The sequence below is a fragment of the Poeciliopsis prolifica genome, unplaced genomic scaffold (genome assembly GCF_027474105.1).
Source record: "Poeciliopsis prolifica strain line A6 unplaced genomic scaffold, Auburn_PproV2 SCAFFOLD003, whole genome shotgun sequence".
NCBI lineage: Eukaryota > Metazoa > Chordata > Actinopteri > Cyprinodontiformes > Poeciliidae > Poeciliopsis > Poeciliopsis prolifica.
Window position 1 is genome coordinate 12,719,985 of NW_026562378.1, and position 21,259 is coordinate 12,741,243.

The following is a 21,259-nucleotide window of genomic DNA, read 5'->3' on the forward strand; positions in this document are numbered from 1 at the left end:
AATTCTGCCTGTAGCGGATTGACAGGGCTGTGGCATGCTCTCTCCAAGAAGCTGTCGGCTCCTGTGTGCATTTAAGCTGTGACTCAGACAGACATGCATTTGAACCATTCTTTTTCATTGCAGTGATGATACAACTTCAATTAACTGTGAAAGCAGCATGTTGATGCACAAGTTTCATGCTAATTACCTCTCATCCATTTAAATTATATAAAAAGGCCACTTACTGAATAGAAGGCTTGGCATTTAAGATGACTAAATGATGTAGGATTGAAAGTTTAGGAAAAACCGAGGAACCATCAAGGGTGAAGTTGAGCATAAGCTGAATGATACTGGAACACCCTGCACCCTATTTCACCATCAGCAAAGCAGGGTGCAAGAGAGAGTAGTGATTGAGAAAGAAGCACTGCTCAAACCTTTAAGCCAGAACTTAATGTGTGAAGCCAAGTATTTTCTAAGTAAAGTTGATGGTCAAATAAAAAAAAGTTGGAGCTGTAAATCTAGAGTGGTTGGGGAGAAACGTTCAAATCTAATAATGCTGTAACATTTTTGAAACATGGGGTTGGTGACGTCATGCTGAGGGTTTGTTTTCCTGCTGGTGGTATCAGGGCATTGCAAAAAACAGGGTTGAGTAAATAGGAGATCTTCAAATGATTCAACTTGATCTTAATTTAATAGCTAAATGGTTGAAAGTTAAACTCTGTGACCCAACAGGATGATGAGCCCAAACACGCATCAAAACCAGCTTTGTAATGGATAATGCAGACCAACACAGAACTCTGCGTGGAAAGTAAAGAGGCTCAATTAAAATCCAACAACAGTGCACTTCAATCTAATTCATATAGATTAAAAATAGAAAACTTTTAGCAGTTAATACATAGTTTTGTTCTATTAACAATATCTATGCTTCTATAAATTAAATAATTGCAATTATCCTACAAAATCATGTGATACATGTAGGGAAGCTATTCTGTTTTAGATCTGTTTTTGTTCACTTGCTGCTTCCCTGATATTATCCTCATGGCAGAACAGTTGGTGCACCGCGCTACACTTGGTGCTCACACCATTTTAATATCAGCATTAACATTCAGGGTGATAACAAACACCTGCTGTGGTTCTTGTGAAAGAGCAATGCGCATGCCACACACCGTCAAATGCTGGGCCGTATCCTCTTATTAAGGCGGGAGGAAAAAGGCTGTGAAGGGGTTTGAAATGATGGAGCAGACTGAGTGTAAACAGCAGGGAGAGAAAGGTGAAGCAAAAATTGCTGAGGGTTAAGTTGCTGATTGACAAACAAATAAAACGTATAACTTGCAATGTATAATTAGGCGGCGTCACGGATGTCATCAGGTTTTTTTCTCCTTTCTTTGACTCTGAAATTCAAAAGACATGTTTACTCATGGGTTTTCTAAAGTGGGGCTTTTTTTTTTTTTTACTGCATTGAAGAAATCCTTGTTGGAAGCAAAAAATGTCTAAAAGAATATTTAGTCTCTAAAGTTTTTGGTGTTTAACGGAATCTTTTCATCCCTTTTTCATCCTGCAGGTGCAGACGACCACCATGTGCATCTCTGTCAGTCTCAGTGGGTCTGTGGTGCTGGGATGCCTCTTTGCTCCAAAAATCCACATCATCTTGTTTCAACCTCAGAAGAATGTCTGCAACCTCCGAGTGGCCACCACCCGCTTTAGCGTCAACACCGCTCCGGCCTCCAGTTTTTCTCAAGGTATTGTCATAAAAGAATGAATAATAATGGCATTTCATTATTCAGACCACTGGGTGTGAACACATTTCAGAACTTCCTCTAAGTCTTGAAGAAGCCAAGTCTTAAGATCATGAAAAGATAAAAGAAAACAAAGAGATGTTAAACGAGATGAGACAACCATCAGAGACGGGTCGTAAAACTGATGATCTGGTTACTATGCCAGGTGTTTGTTGTTTTTAAACTTTTCTTGCAAAAGTTGGTGCTAAACGACTGAAAGTGTATTTTTTAAATCAATTTTATTCCTTAAGAAAATTGTCAGAACATAAATGAAGCCCAAATAAAGCCAGAGGGACACTGATGAGATAATTATCTGGTTTTACATAATTTCATAATAGTAACTTGATATTAATGTTAATTATTGCGATATATTACACTGAATGTAAATTAATTGAGTTGCTAAACTTCCAGCTCATTTGGGAGACGAGTGATTTTCTTGATTGTTGATGTTGAAAAAATGTTCAGAGCCCTAGAAACTTTTCCCGTAGTGTCACATCAAAGTTAGAAGTTTCAATGTAGTTCTGTGGGATTTCATAAAGAAGCATATAATCGTAAAAAGGATGAAAAGAAAAAATAAATTAATAAATATGTACAAATCTGGAAAGTGTGCCAGGTATTCAGCCTGAATGTTGGCCAGAAATTTCAGGTTTGATCTCATCTGGTTAGAGCAGCTTTGTTCCCATGTTTGCTGTCTCCTGTGTGATTTTGGCAAACTTTACCAGATTAAGCAGATTCTAACACACCCAGAGCAACTTTGGGCCTTTTGGAAACTAATCTGAGTTTCTCAGATTAGTGCTGGACTACCTGTTTGGCTGATTCAAATCAAGTCAGTTTAGGCTGGTATCTAAATAAAAAACTAAGCACTAGGGAAATTTATCAAATGTTGCATAGATTAGCTGGAAAATTAACAAAAATCTTAAATCCTTTTTCTATGTTTTGCAGCGTCAGCCTCTAACGTTGTTCCAACAGTTTGTAACGGACGAGAAGTGGTGGACTCCACAACGTCCTCCTTGTGAAGATCAAGGTTTATCTATATATATTTTTTTGTAAACAGAGTAATATAATCACTAGTCCTGAATCAAGTGTCTCAGATACAGACAGGGTCACGCAGGCGACCATCCTGACTTTGTTGTCCTCAGAGTGCTGTGAGTACAAATGTCCCAATTATGTCATTTTGTTCTTTGACTCGTAGCAGTTTTGAAGGAGATGCCAATAAAGGAAATTATAGCTCTTGTTTTATGGAGATTCTACTTGCAACAATGGAGTAAATTATAGTAAATCTGTTCAATGTAATATATTCAAGACGTTTTTAATGTAGAATATAGTGGACCAGTTTGTGCTTTTCTTGTAATTTATGTAAATAAAATGTGTTTTTTATAAATAGTAAAATTTGTTTGTTTCTGCCTGTTCCTTCTATGACAAAATAAGTTCGACTTGTCAACCCTGTTTTGGTCACTTTGAGTGATGGTGGATGAAAGTGTTCTTTAAAAAGAAGTTGGAAGGAGAGGAAATGCAAATCTTGCATTGCGTTTAAGTTACATTTTTTAACAATTTGAGTATTAATTTTTTTAAAATTTTTGCTATGCAGAAGCTTCATTTGCTAACATGACATCAAAATTCAACCAGGCCATCCAGAAACACCTCAATAGTTGGTGGCAAAGGGTTGAAGAGGCTGGTGCTGTAGAAAACCCAGATATGTTGCTTCACACTGCCATCTTGTGTTCTGATCTTTTTATTGAAAATCAGAAAATAACAGTATGGTTTTCCTACAAAATTATTTAAAACGTTTGCATAATGGAGAAATTACCATATCATTTAAAATAGTTGTTTTTATATCCAAAAGAAAATATTTTCTTAATTTGCATGTCGTATGCTCTACTGGTACATACACATCTGTATAAGGATTTAGTGATCTTGTAACTAGATGTGTACAATAGTTTAAACTACCAGTTGAATAGTTGAAACTTTTTCTGTTTTAGATTAGTTAGGATTATTCAAAATGATTAAATATCTGATTAAAGCCAGACTCATGGCAAACAGATTCATTTGTTTGAATGAATCTTTTCATTCAAACAAAATTCACTTCTGCCCTTAATTCATTGAATAATAAAAACATAATCAGTTAGCTGTAAAAGTTCTTCAAGAGAACGATTAACATAACTGTGGGAAAGAAAATGAACAACACATGGATTTTATTTTCCAGGGGATTAAGTTCAAAGTTTCCATCCGTCTTGATAAGATTCAGGAAAGTCACCTCTTAGAAGCGGTTCAGAGTTTGACCGCCAGGTGGCGACCGCGGTAAAGCTGCCTTGAAGATGAGAGAAGTAAAGTCCCATCGCTTCCTTTTCCCCGACAATCAGAGAAACAACAGGAAGACTGTTTTTTCCCCCCAGGGAGCATCCACCGACTTCACATTTACATTTATTAACACCGGTTAATATTGTTTTTTAAGAGGTAGGTTCCTTTTCTGAAATAGATTCAGGTCTTTTCATGATCATCCGCGTTAGACTGTGGTAGCTGCAGTGGTGAAAAACTCGTTATAACTAATGATTTATCTTGCTACTGACGAGGATAGCCCAGATGTTATGTAACGAGCTGGAAAAACAAGCCAGTCAGCGTTGGTGTCCGGCGAAGGGGCGAGTCGAGGCATGTTGTTGCTTGTCCTGGCAGCATGTCCAGACATAAGAGCTGTGAGTTTCTGTGCAGGGTTCGGAGCTCCAGCATGCCCCCAAAGAGAAAAGCCGCTAAGGCTGTCAAAGCAGGTGGGAAAAAGGTGAAAGATGAACCCCAGGATGCCTTCACTTCTGCAAAAGAGGCTCTTCTGGCTGCAGGATCACAGGACAAAGGCAAAAGGAAAGTGGATGAGCACTGTGAACTTTTTTCATCCGGAGAGGTAGAGAAATGGCACTAGTAGTCCATTTATTTTATGCATGGATAAAATGTAACTGTGGAAAATCTTCTGTTTCGTCTCCACAGGTTCACGAGGACTACGACTGCATGCTCAACCAAACAAACATAGGAAACAACAACAACAAGTTTTATGTCATCCAAGTTATTAAAGCAGGCAAATCATACTACTCATGGAACAGATGGGGACGAGTGGTATGTTACACCCACCGTAACTCCATCAATTTCATAATTTTGGCTTTGTAAAAGCCAATTTACAACTGGTGTCATCGGACCAAATTCCTATGCATTCTACATATGGTTGTCTTTGTGGACAACTCTCCTAATGAGCAATGTGGCGAAAGTGGAAGGGAATGTCTCCCTTATAATTTACTACATGACATAAAACCTAACACTCAGGTTCTTACACATTTATTTAGTAGGCTCAATGCACATTAATTAATATTATGTATTGTCCCTGAAGAATAGACGTTATTCTTTACTATGGCTATTCATTCCACTTTTTCCTCAGCTGTAAAATACAGCTTGCCTCTGCAGTGGCTGGTAATAGCATTTGAACTAGGTGACAAGCTAGCATTTGAGCTATGTTAGAGAAACACAAACGCCCTGAGCAGTGGGCAACATGACAATTGGAAAAGTCAATTTAATATTGACATTTTGACAAGTTGTCAGGCTCACAACACTCAATGTGTAGCAATTAGCAAAGTCATCTGTTTTTCTGTCTAATTGCTGTAACTTATTTGGGTTTGATGTAACATCCAGATTCACCAGCTGAAACACTACTTATGATTATTACGTTCAACATTTTTCTGAATCTGACTTCAGGGGGAAGTGGGACAATCTAAACTGACTCCATTTGCGAAACTAGAGTTAGCCTTGAAGGACTTTGAGAAGAAGTTTAAGGACAAGACAAAGAACAACTGGAGTGACCGGATGAACTTTGACTCTCATCCTGGGAAGTACACACTGATTGAGGTGGACGGAGAGCAGGATGCTGAGGTCAAGGTATTGCAACAGTTTATTTCTGAACAACAGGAAGCTTTGAGTAACTCACTGTTGATATTCTTAGATATATATTTTAGTCATACTTTTTGCTTCACAGGTGGACACTGTTGATGGAAAAGTCTCAAAAAATGTCCTTCCATGCACTCTTGATGGCCCAACACAGAATCTTATTAAGCTCATTTTCAGCAACGACATGTTCAAGGAGGCAATGGAATGCATGAATTTAGGTGGGTGTGTCTCACTTAACTAAACATTTTAAACTAACTGTTTTCTACAACTTTGGGTAGATTAAAACACTGCTAAAGTACTATTGTGCTAGATGCTTGATTCAGCTTGGGGTGAAAGTTTTGTTTCAAAGTGTAATTAAAATCTTTTTGCAACATGAAAATGATTAACCATTGTTAGAAACAAAGGTTGACCATGGCTTCCTCTTATGTTTGCATGTTAAAATGTAGGTCTGATCTTTGTTTTTTACTCTTTTCAGAATAGTTTAATTTTTTTATGGGCATGTGTAAAACAGTATAAAAGTGTGGCTCCTTCGAATCATTCCTCCTTAACATGGTTGGTGTTTCCAGGGCCTTGGTGACAGCTCATGGTGTAAGAATGAAGTACTTTTCCCATCATTCCAGATGGAAGTTGAGAATTCCCAAACTTTTTTTAATCAAGTATGGAAGATAAAATTATGGTTGTTTACAATTGTGATGGCAACATACTTGGTTCCTGGGTGCTTCCTGATGCAACTCAGCACTAATGAAAGCCTCTTCCTTATCGTCTTCAGAAAATTTTAAAGAAGAACTTGCCAAATGCCAGTCTGACCTTATGCACACATTCACTGATTTGTCCTCTCTTCTCTTGCTGCAATTAAAGATCACTTCAGAAAGTTGACCTGAATTCAAAGTGTAACTAAATACGAGCTGTAAAAACAATCTGTAAAACTAGATGGTGTTCCTTTGATGGACAGACATCACTTAACTACAGAAACCTAAGGAGTTCTTTGGTGGGAAAAATAAAATCCAGATTTTCCAAAAGTTAACAGAGCCAATTCAATTAATTAATGAAAGCACTTTATTCTTGTGCCCTAGTCAGTAATGTCTGATTGTTGTTTTTTTTATTATTTATTTATTTTATGAGCATTAGCTCTACACTCAACATCTTAGTGCACGGTGATTTTTGTTTTTTCTTTCACACTGAAATAAGTTTGTAACAAGCCAGCATTGTTCAAACAGTCTTTGAGATTTTACATCCTGTGAAATGGTCTCCAGAATACAGGGTGTTTTAGAAAGATAAATTACAATATTTACCACAACAAATTTGCTAATAAAGATATTAAAACCCCTGATTTGACCAGTGGGGTGTGTATGTGATTTTTATTTTTACAGACATCAAGAAGATGCCTTTGGGTAAACTCAGCAAGACTCAAATAGCAAAAGGCTTTGAAGTTTTGGAGGAGATTGAAGCTGCTATGAACCAAAAAGGTGGAAGAGGACGCCTTGAAGAACTCTCATCAAAATTCTTCACCACAATTCCTCACAACTTTGGCAGAAACCGACCGCCAGCCATTGACACCAAAGAGATTGTCGAACAGAAGAAAGAGATGCTTATGGCAATATTTTCATTTAGTGTGATTTATTGTCATTTTATGAAGTTCTGTCAGCTCTAATGTCTGTTTCAATGTTGTTGTTAAGGTTCTGGCAGACATTGAGCTGGCCCAGACTCTGAAGTCAGAAACAGAGAAGGCTCAGGATGAGATGGTGGAGACGGTTCCTCATCCTATCGACCAAGATTACGGGTCTCTGAAATGCAAGCTCTCCTTGCTGGCTAAAAATACAGAAATGTATAAGGTATTGTGTCCTAAATTATAATTGACTGCTAAAATAATTGTCATGTTCCAATTACTAAAGTATTTCATGCTTTTTGCTTGAAGATCATCGAGAAATACACAAAGTCAACTGCATGTAGCTATAGAAAGCCAAAGATACTCAATGTTTGGGAAGTGGACCGAGAGAAAGAGGTGTGACTCTTCTGCCAGTTTTGCACTTATAGTGAAGAAGTTCAGAAGTCTTTCATCCAACACATAGTAACTTTCAGGGAGAACGCTTCAGTGAGAATGACAGTCTAGAGAACCGCCGCCTGCTGTGGCACGGGACAAGCATCGCGGTGGTGGCAGCTATCCTGAAGAGTGGTCTCAGGATCATGCCCCATTCAGGGGGCCGTGTTGGCAGCGGGATCTATTTTGCCTCTGAAAACGCAAAATCTATCGGTTATGGTAAGAAATCTCGTAAGAAAACAATTTCTTTGGGTTCTTTTGAAATCATAGTGTTATATTTAATTGAAATGTGTTTCACTCATTCCTAGTGCGTCCAGCAAAGAAGACTGGAGTGATGTTTCTGAGTGAGGTAGCTCTTGGCAAGGAGTTCACCATTACCCAAGATAACTGTAGCTTGAAGAAGGCTCCTGCCGGTTATCACAGTGTGGTAGCACGAGGCACTGTGGAACCAGGTAAAATGCTTTGGTACAGCAGCATACTACAAATTTACAAATGACCTTGCTCTTAAGGCCTCTTGGTGTTTAAATTATGCTTTTAATCTTCAGCATACAAAAGATCTTCTTGTTCATATTCCAATATTCACAAAACAACATGGTAGCAGAATTGATGGCTTCTTTAAGTTTTTTAATTTTTTTGAAAATGGAAAAAAAGAGATATTTGTCTTCTTATTGGATTTGCTCTTATTGGATGATTTAAATAATGAATGAAGAGATTTTGTATAGTTATCTGAATTTTTATGTTATAAATGCTCACAGACCACTGAAGTGGTCACTAATGCATCATAAAATACACTATCAACTACTGACCATAAGTTGCAACTCGTTAGTGCCGGGTGATTTTTGTTTTTCTTTCACACTGAAATAAGTCATCAGAGCAAAGCTAATCCTACCATGTTGCATAAGCGCCTCCCACAAGAAATTATTTTTGTTAAATCCAATATGGCCGACAGAGAAAAACGCATGCCAACCGATGCAGTCCCTCCTTCTACTGTAGACGATTATTGCAGGTAAAAAAATATTGTGACATCAGATAACACCGAAAGAACAATACTACGGATGTATTTTTTAAATGACAACCTTATATTTGGAGAAAATTAGAATTGATCACCTAAAAAAATCTAATGAAATTTTTTTTCTACCTTTTTTCTATGCCTCAAGAAAGTAAAAATAAAAAAAATCCTGACAAAGGATCATAATTCATGCATGAAAGAGTTAAAAATAATAGGCAAATTGAAAAACCTTCCTGACTGCAAAAGTATCCATTGAAGAAATATTTTAGATTTAAGGGACTCCTCTGCATTTATCATCAGGCATTGAAACCTCTGCATTTATCATCAGGCATTGAAACAACCTATTTATCATCTAAAGGGTCAGAAACACATCAGCATCAAGGCAGTCAGGAATGCACTGTGTGATAATACATTTTTTGCTTTTTCTAAGTAATAAAAAAGCAGTGGAAGATCTGAGTTTTCTTTCTGGACTCCGGTGCTTCAGAGGGCTGATGTGGTTCTGTCGGTTTTGTTTGCAGACCCGTCTCAGGACACCGTCATCACTCTTGAGGGCAAGCAGGTTACTGTTCCTCAGGGAAAAGCCATCGAACAGCCCCAATACTCCAAGAGCCACTTTAGCAACAGTGAATACCTGATCTACAACGAGAGCCAGTGTCGCCTTCGCTACCTGCTTGAGATGGAAATACATTAACAGTTTCAGTTTAAAAAAGAAACAAGGCATCAGAGCGTAGCTCATCCTACCATGTTGCATAAGCGCCTCTTTCTGTTTGTGCCTTATAATTACATGAATGACCCACAGAATCTACTTTGGCTTTGCACATTATTAGTAAATGATGATAATCTTAATGATAGTAATGATATATTATTCTACACTGCAGGAAAGATGTTTGTTTTAATGGATTGGTAATTTTGAGTTGAATATGCTGACATATTGAAAGGGTTTATTTGCTCTCTAGTTTTAAAAGATATATTCCAACTTAGGCTAAGATACATGCTTAGCCTTTGGAAAATTATTATTTTGCTGTGAAAGCAGATTACATGTAGGTATATGTCTTGCTGTTAGTCATAGGGTTAACTGGCAGAGAGGATAAAAAAATATGAAGTTTTTGTTTGGAACACTCTCTTTGATATTGCAAAAGGGGTTGGCAAAATAGTCTCTAAAAATATACATTTTAGTTATTTTAAAGTCATTTCCAGTATGGATTCTCACCTCCATATTTTAAATAACAAAGGTATAGCAGGATCAGGATCAAAGGAAATGTATATTTGTGTTAACAGAAGTGGGAAGCTTATCCTGTGGTTTATAATGATGAACTGTTTCTTAAACCAGTGAAGACTATTGAGGTAATCAAAAGTGATATCATATGCAAATTGCTAATGTAGTTGTGGTTTTAGACTGTCAACAGGCTGCAAACTGCTGACCAACAAACTGTTAATTTTGCTCTAACAAACTCCATGAAGAGTTCAATAAACTAAAATGTAAAACATTTAAGCAAACCATGTCATAATTGCATTTTTTTTACATTACTGCTCATCATATCTTTGTTTTCTCAAGGAAACTTCCACTTTGAGTCTTTTGCAAACTCTTAACAGCTGATCTTTCCAAGTTGCTTATCTTAGAGTTTTGACCACATGTTTTCTGCATCCCCTGCATAGTGTGGGGTGAAATGAAAACAAGAGTTTATGCAGCTTTTGCTGAGATACTCCTATACAAAGATCTGATTTGGCTAATCATGAGTCTCTGTAGAGCTTCCATAATTGCCAGTGACCTCCTAGGTCAGTTTATTTGGACCTTCATGTCTTTGTGAGCTCAGTAGAACATTTTCACTTCATTGACTGAACAAGTAATATGAAATATAATGGCGTCTGCTGTGTTCTTTGGTCTTCATGATGATGTTTGATATCTAGTGTTCTTGAGCAAACCTCACAGAACATCAAGCTTTATATTGACATTAAATTACACACACGTCTAAAAATGGATTTCATTAAGGGATATTAAAGTACACCACATGACTTTGTATTTGTAAAAAGTTTTAAAATGATCCTTATTTTTTCTTTCACTTCACAGTAACGCACTACTGTGTGTTGTAACCTTGACAAAATACTTGACACAATGTGAAAAAGTAAAATAGGTGTTGACGCTTTTATGAGCTGGGGTAAATCTCTCATGTTTTGATAACAAAACTGACTTTTGAAATCATATAGAGTGGATCTGCAGTGTTTTTGAGAAAATGGAGGCGTTAGGACCCAGGCATGGCTGGCAGGCAGACAGTGGCGTGTGTGTCTGATGGCAAAAGAGGAAAAAACTTCAGCATGCACCATTACACAAAACAATGTGTGACAGTCACTGCCATACACAGCACAGGACAGGACAGGACAGAAGAGGGGTGAGGAAAGAGGAGAGTAATTTCCCACCTAAACCGTCATGGAATCGTATTTTTTATATTTTTCTTTGTGTTATAAATTGTAAAGCAGTTCTAGTGCCTGTCTATGGAAAAAACAAACTTTAGAAAGTTTCACATTTTTTAAACTGAGATGGATATATAATTTATATACTTTTGATTAAAAAAGATAAAGCATCAATTTTATTTACTTTTGCAAAAAAGAAAAAGAAACATACAGCCTTGAACTCAAAGCAACTGGTTTAAACAACAAACTGAGTGAACCAGGGGTAAGTCAGTTTTATCAAAATATTGATTGTCTTACTACTCTTCTAAAGCATAATATTAAAGCATCATAATACCCATCTGCTGAATATCGTTGATGATTTTATTTCACTGCAAGTTAACCTAAAGTGTTTGAAGCTGCATAGAGAAATAAGGGTGGCACTGAAACGATAACACAAAGCTCAGTTAAACGAGCAGGGCTTTGTAAAAGTATTTTTCACAATATTACAGAAATGACACTTTTTAATGCATTCCAGTAACAAAATAAAAAAATAAAAATATGTTCATACAACTAAATATTACTTGTGTATTTGTTGTGTGGACCTATGACTCCGTTTGGATGTGGGCTTGAAACAAAGCAGAAAACAAAGTTAATGTTTTGTTTGACAAATTGTTGTGTTGTGGTGAGGTTTGCTCTTTCTGTCACATGGGATTCAAATATTGAATTACATATCTTTACTGTATCATGCTGAAATCGGACATTTTGGATTGTAGTGTTTATGTTTCAATTGAGATTTAAATGAGCTAAATAAGTGATATAGTCCAAAGGAACAGATGAATAATATGTTTTTACTTCCACTCAAAAATGATAAGCTTTGTTAGGTTATTAATAAATAATCGCATCAAACTTGTTTATGTAATTTGACTTATGTTTGAAGCATATTGATAAACTAAACTGAATTGCACACGTTTGAATTATAAAGGCCATTGATTGCATACGATTTGATTTTTGGTGTTAGAGAAAAGGAGGTTGAATACAAATAGACTACATGATTAAATGTGAAAAATACTGAAAAGCATGTCTGCTAGTTTGATCACAAAGCAATTCATTTATCAAAATGTTGATAATCCGTCAACCTTTTCAGTAGTTTTTGTTTCAGTGATTACAGTCAAATTCAGTGGATTAGAATATTAGCAAAAATTTATTTTAGCAACTCAATTCACAAAGTAAAACACAAACAGATTAAATACACGGGTTGATGTGTTCAAACTTTATTTCTGTAAATTATTATGGTTTTCTGCAGATACCTAATGGAAACATGAATTTATGGATAAGTATGTCAGACCATTAAAAAGTCATTGTAATACAAAAATGTCAGCCTAATAAAAAGAATGCTTAATACCCCCTTAGTGCTTTTTTAAAAGAACTTTTAATTTGCAAACCCAGTCTCATCAACACATATTCAAACTTATTGAATGTGTCTGTTTATGAAATGGTTGAAAACAATTTGTTTTGTTTTAATAATAACATATTAAGTAAAACCTGTTTCCTTCTGTCAGTACAGATATTTCACCCATGAGAATATCAGAGCTGAAAATGGAGGAGGAAGTCAATAAATGATGGCGGACATGACGGGGTCCATGGTCACCTCTGTTACCGAGCCTTCTGTCGCAAACTCCACCGATCCCACTGTCCCCGCCGGTGTTGGCGTCGTCACAAGCTCCCAGTCACAGATCAAAGATCTTTTCGGGTTGTTCTGCATGGTGACGCTTAACCTCATCGCCCTGCTGGCCAACACTGGTGTGATGGTGGCCATAGCTCGCGCTCCTCACCTGAAAAAGTTTGCATTTGTGTGTCACCTGTGTGCAGTAGATCTTCTGTGCGCCATCCTCCTGATGCCTTTGGGAATCATTTCCAGCTCTCCGTTCTTTGGCACGGTGGTGTTCACTGTTCTGGAGTGCCAGGTTTACATCTTCCTCAATGTTTTCCTCATTTGTCTTTCCATCCTCACCGTCACTGCCATCAGCCTGGAGCGTTACTTCTACATTGTGCACCCGATGCGTTACGAAGTAAAGATGACCATTAATCTTGCTATTGGTGTGATGGTGCTAATCTGGGTTAAATCACTCGTCTTAGCTCTGGTCACACTGTTGGGATGGCCGGCTTACGGACCTCAGAGCTCCATTGCAGCAGCTCACTGCTCTCTTCATGCCAGCCACAGCCGCCTGAGAAGAGTATTTGGAGTGCTCTTCAGTGTGATTTGTTTCTTAGCTCCTGCAGTAGTCATCTTTAGTGTTTACTGTGCTGTGTATAAAGTTGCTCGCTCAGCAGCTCTGCAGCAGGTCCCAGCTGCGCCAACATGGGTGAATGCATGCCCTGCAAAGGACCGCTCTGACTCCATCAACAGCCAAACAACCATGATCGCCACCACCCGCAGTCTGCCTCAAAGACTGTCTCCAGAAAGAGCCTTCAGTGGAGGAAAAGCTGCAATAACTTTGGTGTTCATTGTGGGCCAGTTCTTGGTTTGCTGGTTGCCCTACTTCATTTTCCACGTTCAAATGTCTCTGACCGGTTCCATGCAGAGCCCGGGGGACTTGGAGGAAGCCGTAACTTGGCTTGCTTACTCTTCTTTCGCAGTTAACCCATTCTTCTATGGCCTTTTAAACAGACAAATCAGAGATGAGTTGGTGAAATTTCGACGTTGCTGCTTGAACCAGCCCTCAGAGGTTGGAGCGTCCAGCCAGGAGGCTTCATTTCAGGAAAACTTCCTTCAGTTCATTCAGAGAACCACCAGCACACCTGAAAGACGCTCCAGCTGCTCTAACTCCAGTCCCACATTGAACCAGGTGAACATTATTCCAGGACAGATTCCAGAGGAGCATGCATAGACTACATGTACACTGATTATAGAAATGTTTGTAGAATATTTATCCCATTATACAATAGTATAGAAATAGCCTTCGTTGTCCCAAAGTAACAACAGCATTTAGATATTTAGGTTCACACAAAGCAGCAAAAGGTGATGATAGGCTGTTTATGTCTTACATTACTTTGTTGTATTAAAAGTTTTTTATATTTATGCTTTTTACTAACTTGATTATTTTCCTTGTTGACTTCTTTATTTTAAAAAATAAAGATGGTTATATGGTAATGGCAAGATATTTGCAGTCCCAGTCAAAGTTCACATGTACTCATCATAGTCATAGATGTCTTTCTGTTTTTGGTTGTTTCCTACAGTTTTATTTTTCAGGGTAGAAATATAAAAACAGTTTCTGAGATTTATTTCAATAAGTTCTGTCTGCACAGAGGAAAATCACACGCTTATTTTTTCTATCAACAGGCTTGTGTAATTCTGATGGAAGAGATTTATTTTAAATTGGGGAGCACCTCTGTGCTGCCCAATTTGCTCATCTGCTACTTAAACCATCACCTTGACTTCTCCAAGCATTGTGGTCATTGTGGACAGATAGGGGACACCGAAGTCCCAGAATCCTCCATTTTATGACAACTACAGTTCTGGTTTGCTTTTAACTACAACAACCCCTTTCTTTGAACTTAGGGTAGTACATTGGATCAGCTTGTTGAAACTGGAGCACATTTGAGTCCTAACAAGACAAAGGCCCAAAACAAACATCAAAACATTGGACTGGATAAAGCAAACATTAATCAGCTGAAATGAACCCAAGCTCAATCTTGTTTAAATTGCGCTGGCTTTGTAAAATGTCTCTTTGCCAGGAAACCCATTAATCTAAATTAACCAAGAAGAGGGAACAAAAACTCAGCCAGAAATGTGCTGCAAGCTTGTTAATGGCAACAAAAAAAAGTGTATGACTTTGCAGTCACTAGCAAAGGAACTTTTAATTAAACACTCTATCTATTTATATATTTGTTCCTGTTCATCTTATTTTTACCCTGTACAAATTAGGAGAAATCCTCTGTTAAGTCCAACCTATATTTTCAATTCTGGTTTTGTAAAAATTTCAGAAATATTTTAAGCATTTCAGATTGTAAAAAAAAAATTAAAACAAAAAACTGTTCAAATGGTTAAAAGCACAAACTTGACAAGGCATTAATGACCAAGATGAATGTGTGTAAACTTTTGGCTAAAACTGTTCACTGCAATTTTCCCTTTTTGATATTTGATATACATTTCAAAACTGGTCTTATTTTGATTGAGATTATAGAAAAGCTTTAGTAAAGTTGTACATTTTTGGATTAACTGAAATAAAAAAAAACATTGTCTGATGAATAATTTAGTTTTAAAAATGCACGATTGTGTCCCATCTGATTTAACATTGCCACCATAACGTCGCTATTGAATTTCTTGTATCATCGGTAATATTTATACATAAGAAACAATATTCAAGTAGTAGATGGGGTTCCAAAAGTCTTGATTATTCTGCTTGTGGTATATTTTATAATTAATCTTTTTTGTGTTTAAGGAGATGAGCCCTCAGGATAGGTAGGGATAATACCTCAGACTTCCTACTTAAAACACATATTAGGTTTTGATGTCGCCTCTCTCTTTCCATATGAAATAAAGTGGACTCACATAGCAACAAATGTCCCCTTGGGTGCCTTTTCATCCAAGTCTGCTCAAATACAGACTGAGTCCGATAAAACTCATTTACATGTGAGCAAAGATAGCACGAGTCCCTGTGAAAATGGACCAACGTAACTTGGACATGGATATGGGAAGGAAGAGATAGGAAATCTGCAGTGAAAATCATTACTGGGCATTGATAATGCACCAAAGAGAGGTAACAAAGTGCTATTTTATGGCCTTTGCTATTTGTATTAGCCCTCGTTCAAGACAGTATAGGGTGGTTACAGCAAATATAAGCAAACATCATTCTGCAGTACGAGTGTTACTCAGGAATATGCAACCTTACATAACTGTAAGTGTGATTAAAACATTAGGTTCTCAACCAAACACATTTTGGTTGATTTTGGTTTGATTTTTTTTTTTAATTTAAAATAATGTCCACAGAGTAATAACTCTCTGTAGTGCAGAGCTCAAACATTAACAGCACTTAATGTGAACATTGAACAAACCTCAGCACAGCAAACATTCTCCGAAATGAAAGTATGTCTGAAGTGTCGTTTTTTTTCAAAGGAGTTTTGATGAACCGGTAAGATTTAACAAAGGCGTTCATGGGAAAAAAGCTTTTGAAGTTTGTGTGAATTCTTCTGTCTTCTCCACTCACAGGTTTACAGACTATTAGAATTTTTCAAATTAAATTAATGAGTGAAGATTTTATTCATAAAGTGCTTTTTATAGACATAGACAACAAACAACTCATCACTCTGCAACAATATAAAGACTTAATACTACTAAAGTTAATCCTAATGTAACAAAGCACCACACTTTCCTCCGTAGCCTCAGGAAAACAATTGGAAAGACTCAATTTTCTCTTTTTGTGTCATCAAGCGACAATGACAGTGACATTTTTCATGTCAACTGGTACGGTGTGATTTGAAACAAGACAACTAATACTGCATGGCAAATTTCTCAATAGGCAAGAAAAAAATCTAAAGAAAGAATGAATTAAATAACTATTTAGTGGGACAAAAGGAGACAATCTGAGCATCAACATTTTTGATGAGTAAAAATGTTGTCCGACATTTTGAACTCTGTACTCATATACAATAAACTACTTGACCATTTAACATGCTGTAAGATTAAAATAAAATATGAGTAACACATTATACAGTATTACTGCTGCTTTATTGTAATGAAGAATAACCAAATACAGTTCCTGAACTGCAGTGTTACCACACAGAAGTTCTTGCATACCATTCATTTTGATGCGCCTCTTTATGAAAATCTCGTTCCATATTTTTGTGCCTATTTAAATATTTCACACTTTGAACAGTTAGTTGGTTGTTGTCTGATATTTATGTGCCAGACTTGATAAATCTTTGAATAAAAATATTTTTTATTTTATTTTTTAAAAAAAGGAATTGCAAGCACTTTGTCACAAACTATTACTTCTTATCGCACTTAACATCTGCTACCTTCACTGCTGTTCTGAGGTTTAATTATGCCATACAATTAAACATTGTCCATGATGAAAATATAGACCGCTGATTAAATCACTACTCCCTTTCAACATGGTAAACAAGCTGCATATACTGACCAACAGGGGGCGCAATGTGGCAATGAATTGCTCTATCTTCTGTCTGAATCTGCCTAAACAATGAAGTATAAACACACAGATTTATGTTGTTCGCTAGTCTTGAACAACCTTCTTTTAAAGTTAAAATAGCATCCCAAAAAGACTGATGAGATGTCAGATGGCTTTTTCTTTAAAAAATTAATGTTGAGCTTTCTACTGAAGTTTGCCTTTAACAGGAAAAAAACAAAAACAACAAAAAAAAACATAATGTAGAAAGTAAAGATGACTCATGGATGACCATGTGTCATTCTGTTTCCAGAGCCTCTCTAATGGTATTTTGGTGAAGGTCATATTGTGAAAAAATACAAGGCCTTAAAACCTGGGAAGCAATTTGCTGATATACGTGTATGAAAAAAGTGAGTTAGGTTTTAAAAAAGGAAGTTGAAATTTGCTAACCTGTCACAAGACAACTCACCTTTTTCTCTGAAACAAATGCAGAAAAGATACAAATTGGTCTTCTGCGACGTATTGTTGAATAAGAAAAAAATTGGGGATTCAGCTCAGATGTGCAATTAGCAGAACAGCTTCTTCCAAACCCTGCTGCGTGTTGGCTGTGTGTATTTAGCGGGCAAAACTCTGACAAACATCATCACCGTTTGCTTGATTAAAGGTCTGTGAGGTCTGATTGTTTCCACTCATCATAATCTCTCCCACAATGTTCTTGTTTGATCCTGCTACCTCCGAGATGAACATTTCTTATGCAGGTATAAAGCAGACTGATTGTGTATCACACAAAGCCAATAAAAAGCATTGCTCAGAAATGGTCATAGCAATCATCAGTGTGCTATGTCCCACCTGGGTGTCAACCACGGGCCTGTCATCCGGCTGGCTGCACCCCTTCATGTTTCCAGTGACTCCAAGCAGGGCCACAGCTCAGCTGGACGATAATGGATGAGGACAGACTGAAATCGGGGGAACTGATGGAAGTAAAGGTGGATGAGGGTCTGGATTTCACCCACCATAATTCACAATCCCAGATTGAGGGCAGGGATCCCAACAGAGTCAACAGCAATCTAAAGGTATGTCCCCCCCCCCAGATTACTTCTGCTATATATATATTTATTTATTTAATTAAATATGTACGTTGGATCAATTGGCTTGCTCAGTGAGAACTCTTGATGACACATTGTATTGTTTTGCTTTAATGAACGCCTGAGGGCATTACAAAACAGCTGCATATTAAGTTGACATTAATTTACAAAGTGGTAAACATTATTTTCTAATTAGGCTATGCTGCAACAAACTGGCTTTACAGATTTCTTTAGATGTGTTCTAATAAAAGGGAGTGGATACAAATCTAAATTCAAGTTTGTTGTAAAAAATGGGACAATATATATTACAGAACCTTTACAGGAGATTAAAGCCAGGTGGCTAATTTTCATCTCTAGTTACGCTGGCAGCAGGTTTGCACAAAATAACACTACAAAATGAGAAAGACATAAAACAACCTCAAAAAAGAAATATCTTTGAAAATACTCAATTTTGACTTTCGTGGCTTGTTAAGAGTCAGCTTGTAAGATGTTTTGTTACACAATTTTAGATTTTAATATTGTAAAATTATGAAAGGGATCTATCTTTTTTGTCATCTTCACAATTATTGACTGCTTTGTGTTGATCTACCACATAATATCATCTGATTCAGACTAAAAACTGTTCGTATCCTTGAACTTGGTACATCAAGGAATTTTTTTGCTTCTGATTTTTTACAGCGATGGATTCATGTCATTCTGCTCATTTTCCTGCCTTAAATAACAACATTTAATGAAAATCCTTGGTTCTGCCCGTGCCTTAAGGTCATGTTTGAGGACGTGATTGCAGAGCCCCCTTCAGTGCGGAGCTTCGATAAAGTCTGGCTCTGGAGTCACGCCCTGTTCGAGGTGTCCAGACTGTGGGGATACCGCTTCATCTCTCTGGTGCTGGCGGTGCCGGTGTCACTGGCTGCAGGGCTGCTCTTTGCTGTTCTCAGCTGCCTCCACATCTGGTAGGACCTGAAGCTCAGACACGAGGACACAAATACAGAAAACAGAGCAGGATGAGCTGCTTGGCACACTTTTAATGAATAAAGGTCACTTTGTGAAGGTTGCAGCTGCATTCTTTTCAATATGTTGTTTCTCCCTCGAGGGAACTTTATTTGAGAATTAGCTTATGTTTCTCCTCCCCTTTATGTCCTTCTAGGCTGATCATGCCCGGCGTGCGGCTTCTTCTCATCAATATGCAGTGGATCCAGACTGTGTGGGCCAGCATACAGAACATTTTTATCAGTCCTTTCTGTACCAGTTTTGGAAAGTGTTGTGGTCAAATTGTTATCCGCCTGGCGAGTGCTGATAACAGATAGAGCTAGTTATTTAGTCAGTGTAAGCAACTGAGCAGAAGGTATAAAGGAAAGACAAGCAGTGAAGGATTGCTAACTGCTGACAGGGATCTTGTATCATTTGTTATTATTTTGTATTTTTATGCATCTCTCATGTTTTTTGGCATACTGACACATTCATCAACTTTTCCATTTTGTAATGACATTGACGTATGGACCCTCTAAGTCACTTCAGCAGCACCGCACAGGAGCAGCTGATTTGTGTATTTCACTGCCACACATACAAAATGAAAATCCACCGGAAGCACATTTTAATAAAAAATCATAATTTTCTAAATTGCTTGGACATAAACTGTGCTACGCGGAGACACTATAAAGAAAAATATTTTGGTTTAAACGTTTAACAGAATTGTGAATTAGATGAATAAAAGTATTTCTGACTTAAAACAAATGTATAAAGTTGTGTCTGATTGTGGATTATGTCAGGCAGATCTGAGGATTTGCAAACTGTAAGGTTGGAAAAGAGAGATCTGCACCACACCGATCTTACACCTGTCTCAGTCTGTGAAAACAGTTGTTCAATTTCATCACATGAAATAAAGCCATGTAAAAAAAAATAAATAATAGACGACTGGATTCCTCTGAAATTCACTGGCACACATTTAGACAAGCGAGTGTCTTCTCTGCTTTCCCTCACAAATACACAATCTGGAGTAATGATGATTAAATCACTTCATTAGAACATGGACAGCAGGTTAAAATACCTTTTTACAAGTTCATTTCTGGGTGATATTTCAAATTTTTGAAGGATGACATGTTGCTTACTTTAACATTTCAAACAAAGAAAGAAACAAACGCAAAACATAAAACTTAAGTGAAAACTAAAAGAGTGCGCCAAGTTATTTTTGTTTATTTTTTTATTGGTTGGTATATTAAATAACAATTATTTGTATTTATTTGTAACTAGAGAGTAATATTTTGTTGGCTTTTCCCTCTTCTGAAATTTTTACTATTATGTTTCAAAACATGACTTCACTAAATTAGATGAATCCTGACAGTTTCTCTGATTTGGGTTTTATTCTACCTTAGGCATTTAGAGAAATTGGACTCTTTGTCTTCAGGTTTTACTGGAAATCTAATAAATGCAAACAGAGCTGCTAAATGCAAACAAATAATAATAAATTCAAAAACATAATCGGAGGAAAATGTAATTTGAAGCTTTCGTGGAACATTTATAAAACTGACATTAATAACACATCCTCTCGATCTGCAGCAATCCCTTTGGAACATCTTCAGATTGTGACTCTGCTTTGCTTTGCTCTTGCTGGTAAAGACATCACTTTAAAGTCAGCAGATACTGCTCTAACATTTTAATGTATTCTTTTTTATCTGTGTATATAAATCAGCTCCAGCATGAGTGATGTTTCCTGATACATTGATGTCAGAACGATTGATGATCTGGGTTGTCCAGCCTAAACTTGGGCTTTTACTCACTGAAATTTCCCCAGATTCCTTAAGTTCAGTGATGATATTGTTTTCCATACACAGAGCAGAAATGCAGAACGCTGTGACTCTTCATCACGGACAAAAGCTCTAAAACAACCAAATGGTCCCAAATTGGTGACAAAAAAACTTTCCTCAGAGTAATGTACTCTTTTA

At 37.0% G+C, this 21,259-nt stretch overlaps 4 protein-coding genes across 5 annotated transcripts in view; all 4 read left to right on the top strand.

Annotated features, from left to right (window-relative positions):
- Positions 1–3,175, top strand: part of grm2a (glutamate receptor, metabotropic 2a) — a 40,193-nt gene extending 37,018 nt beyond the window's left edge. Inside the window, exons 5-6 of one of the 2 annotated variants that reach the window (XM_055025297.1) lie at positions 1,541–1,718; positions 2,697–3,173. In XM_055025297.1, the coding sequence (XP_054881272.1) occupies positions 1,541–1,718; positions 2,697–2,770 (252 nt within the window). In that variant the 3' untranslated portion in view covers positions 2,771–3,173. Of the gene's footprint in view, positions 1–1,540; positions 1,719–2,696 lie in introns of both variants that reach the window. The other variant, XM_055025305.1, reaches the window with a different exon arrangement.
- An 885-nt stretch (positions 3,176–4,060) lies between these two features.
- On the top strand, positions 4,061–10,209 carry parp3 (poly (ADP-ribose) polymerase family, member 3). Its single transcript, XM_055025320.1, has 11 exons — positions 4,061–4,208; positions 4,461–4,647; positions 4,731–4,856; positions 5,487–5,666; positions 5,764–5,893; positions 7,046–7,269; positions 7,352–7,507; positions 7,591–7,677; positions 7,755–7,932; positions 8,022–8,165; positions 9,241–10,209. The coding sequence occupies exons 2-11, from the start codon at positions 4,477–4,479 to the stop codon at positions 9,411–9,413; spliced, it is 1,569 nt and encodes a 522-aa protein (XP_054881295.1). The 5' UTR covers positions 4,061–4,208; positions 4,461–4,476; the 3' UTR covers positions 9,414–10,209.
- Positions 10,210–10,287: 78 nt separating this feature from the next.
- On the top strand, positions 10,288–20,009 carry LOC129355772 (caveolin-2-like). Its single transcript, XM_055025391.1, has 4 exons — positions 10,288–11,393; positions 18,141–18,308; positions 19,083–19,270; positions 19,465–20,009. The coding sequence occupies exons 2-4, from the start codon at positions 18,177–18,179 to the stop codon at positions 19,622–19,624; spliced, it is 480 nt and encodes a 159-aa protein (XP_054881366.1). The 5' UTR covers positions 10,288–11,393; positions 18,141–18,176; the 3' UTR covers positions 19,625–20,009.
- Positions 11,387–16,772, top strand: gpr61l (G protein-coupled receptor 61-like). The gene has a single exon (XM_055025375.1). It carries the CDS (start codon positions 12,727–12,729, stop codon positions 13,996–13,998), a length of 1,272 nt encoding a protein of 423 aa, XP_054881350.1. The 5' UTR covers positions 11,387–12,726; the 3' UTR covers positions 13,999–16,772.
- Positions 20,010–21,259: the final 1,250 nt, after the last annotated feature.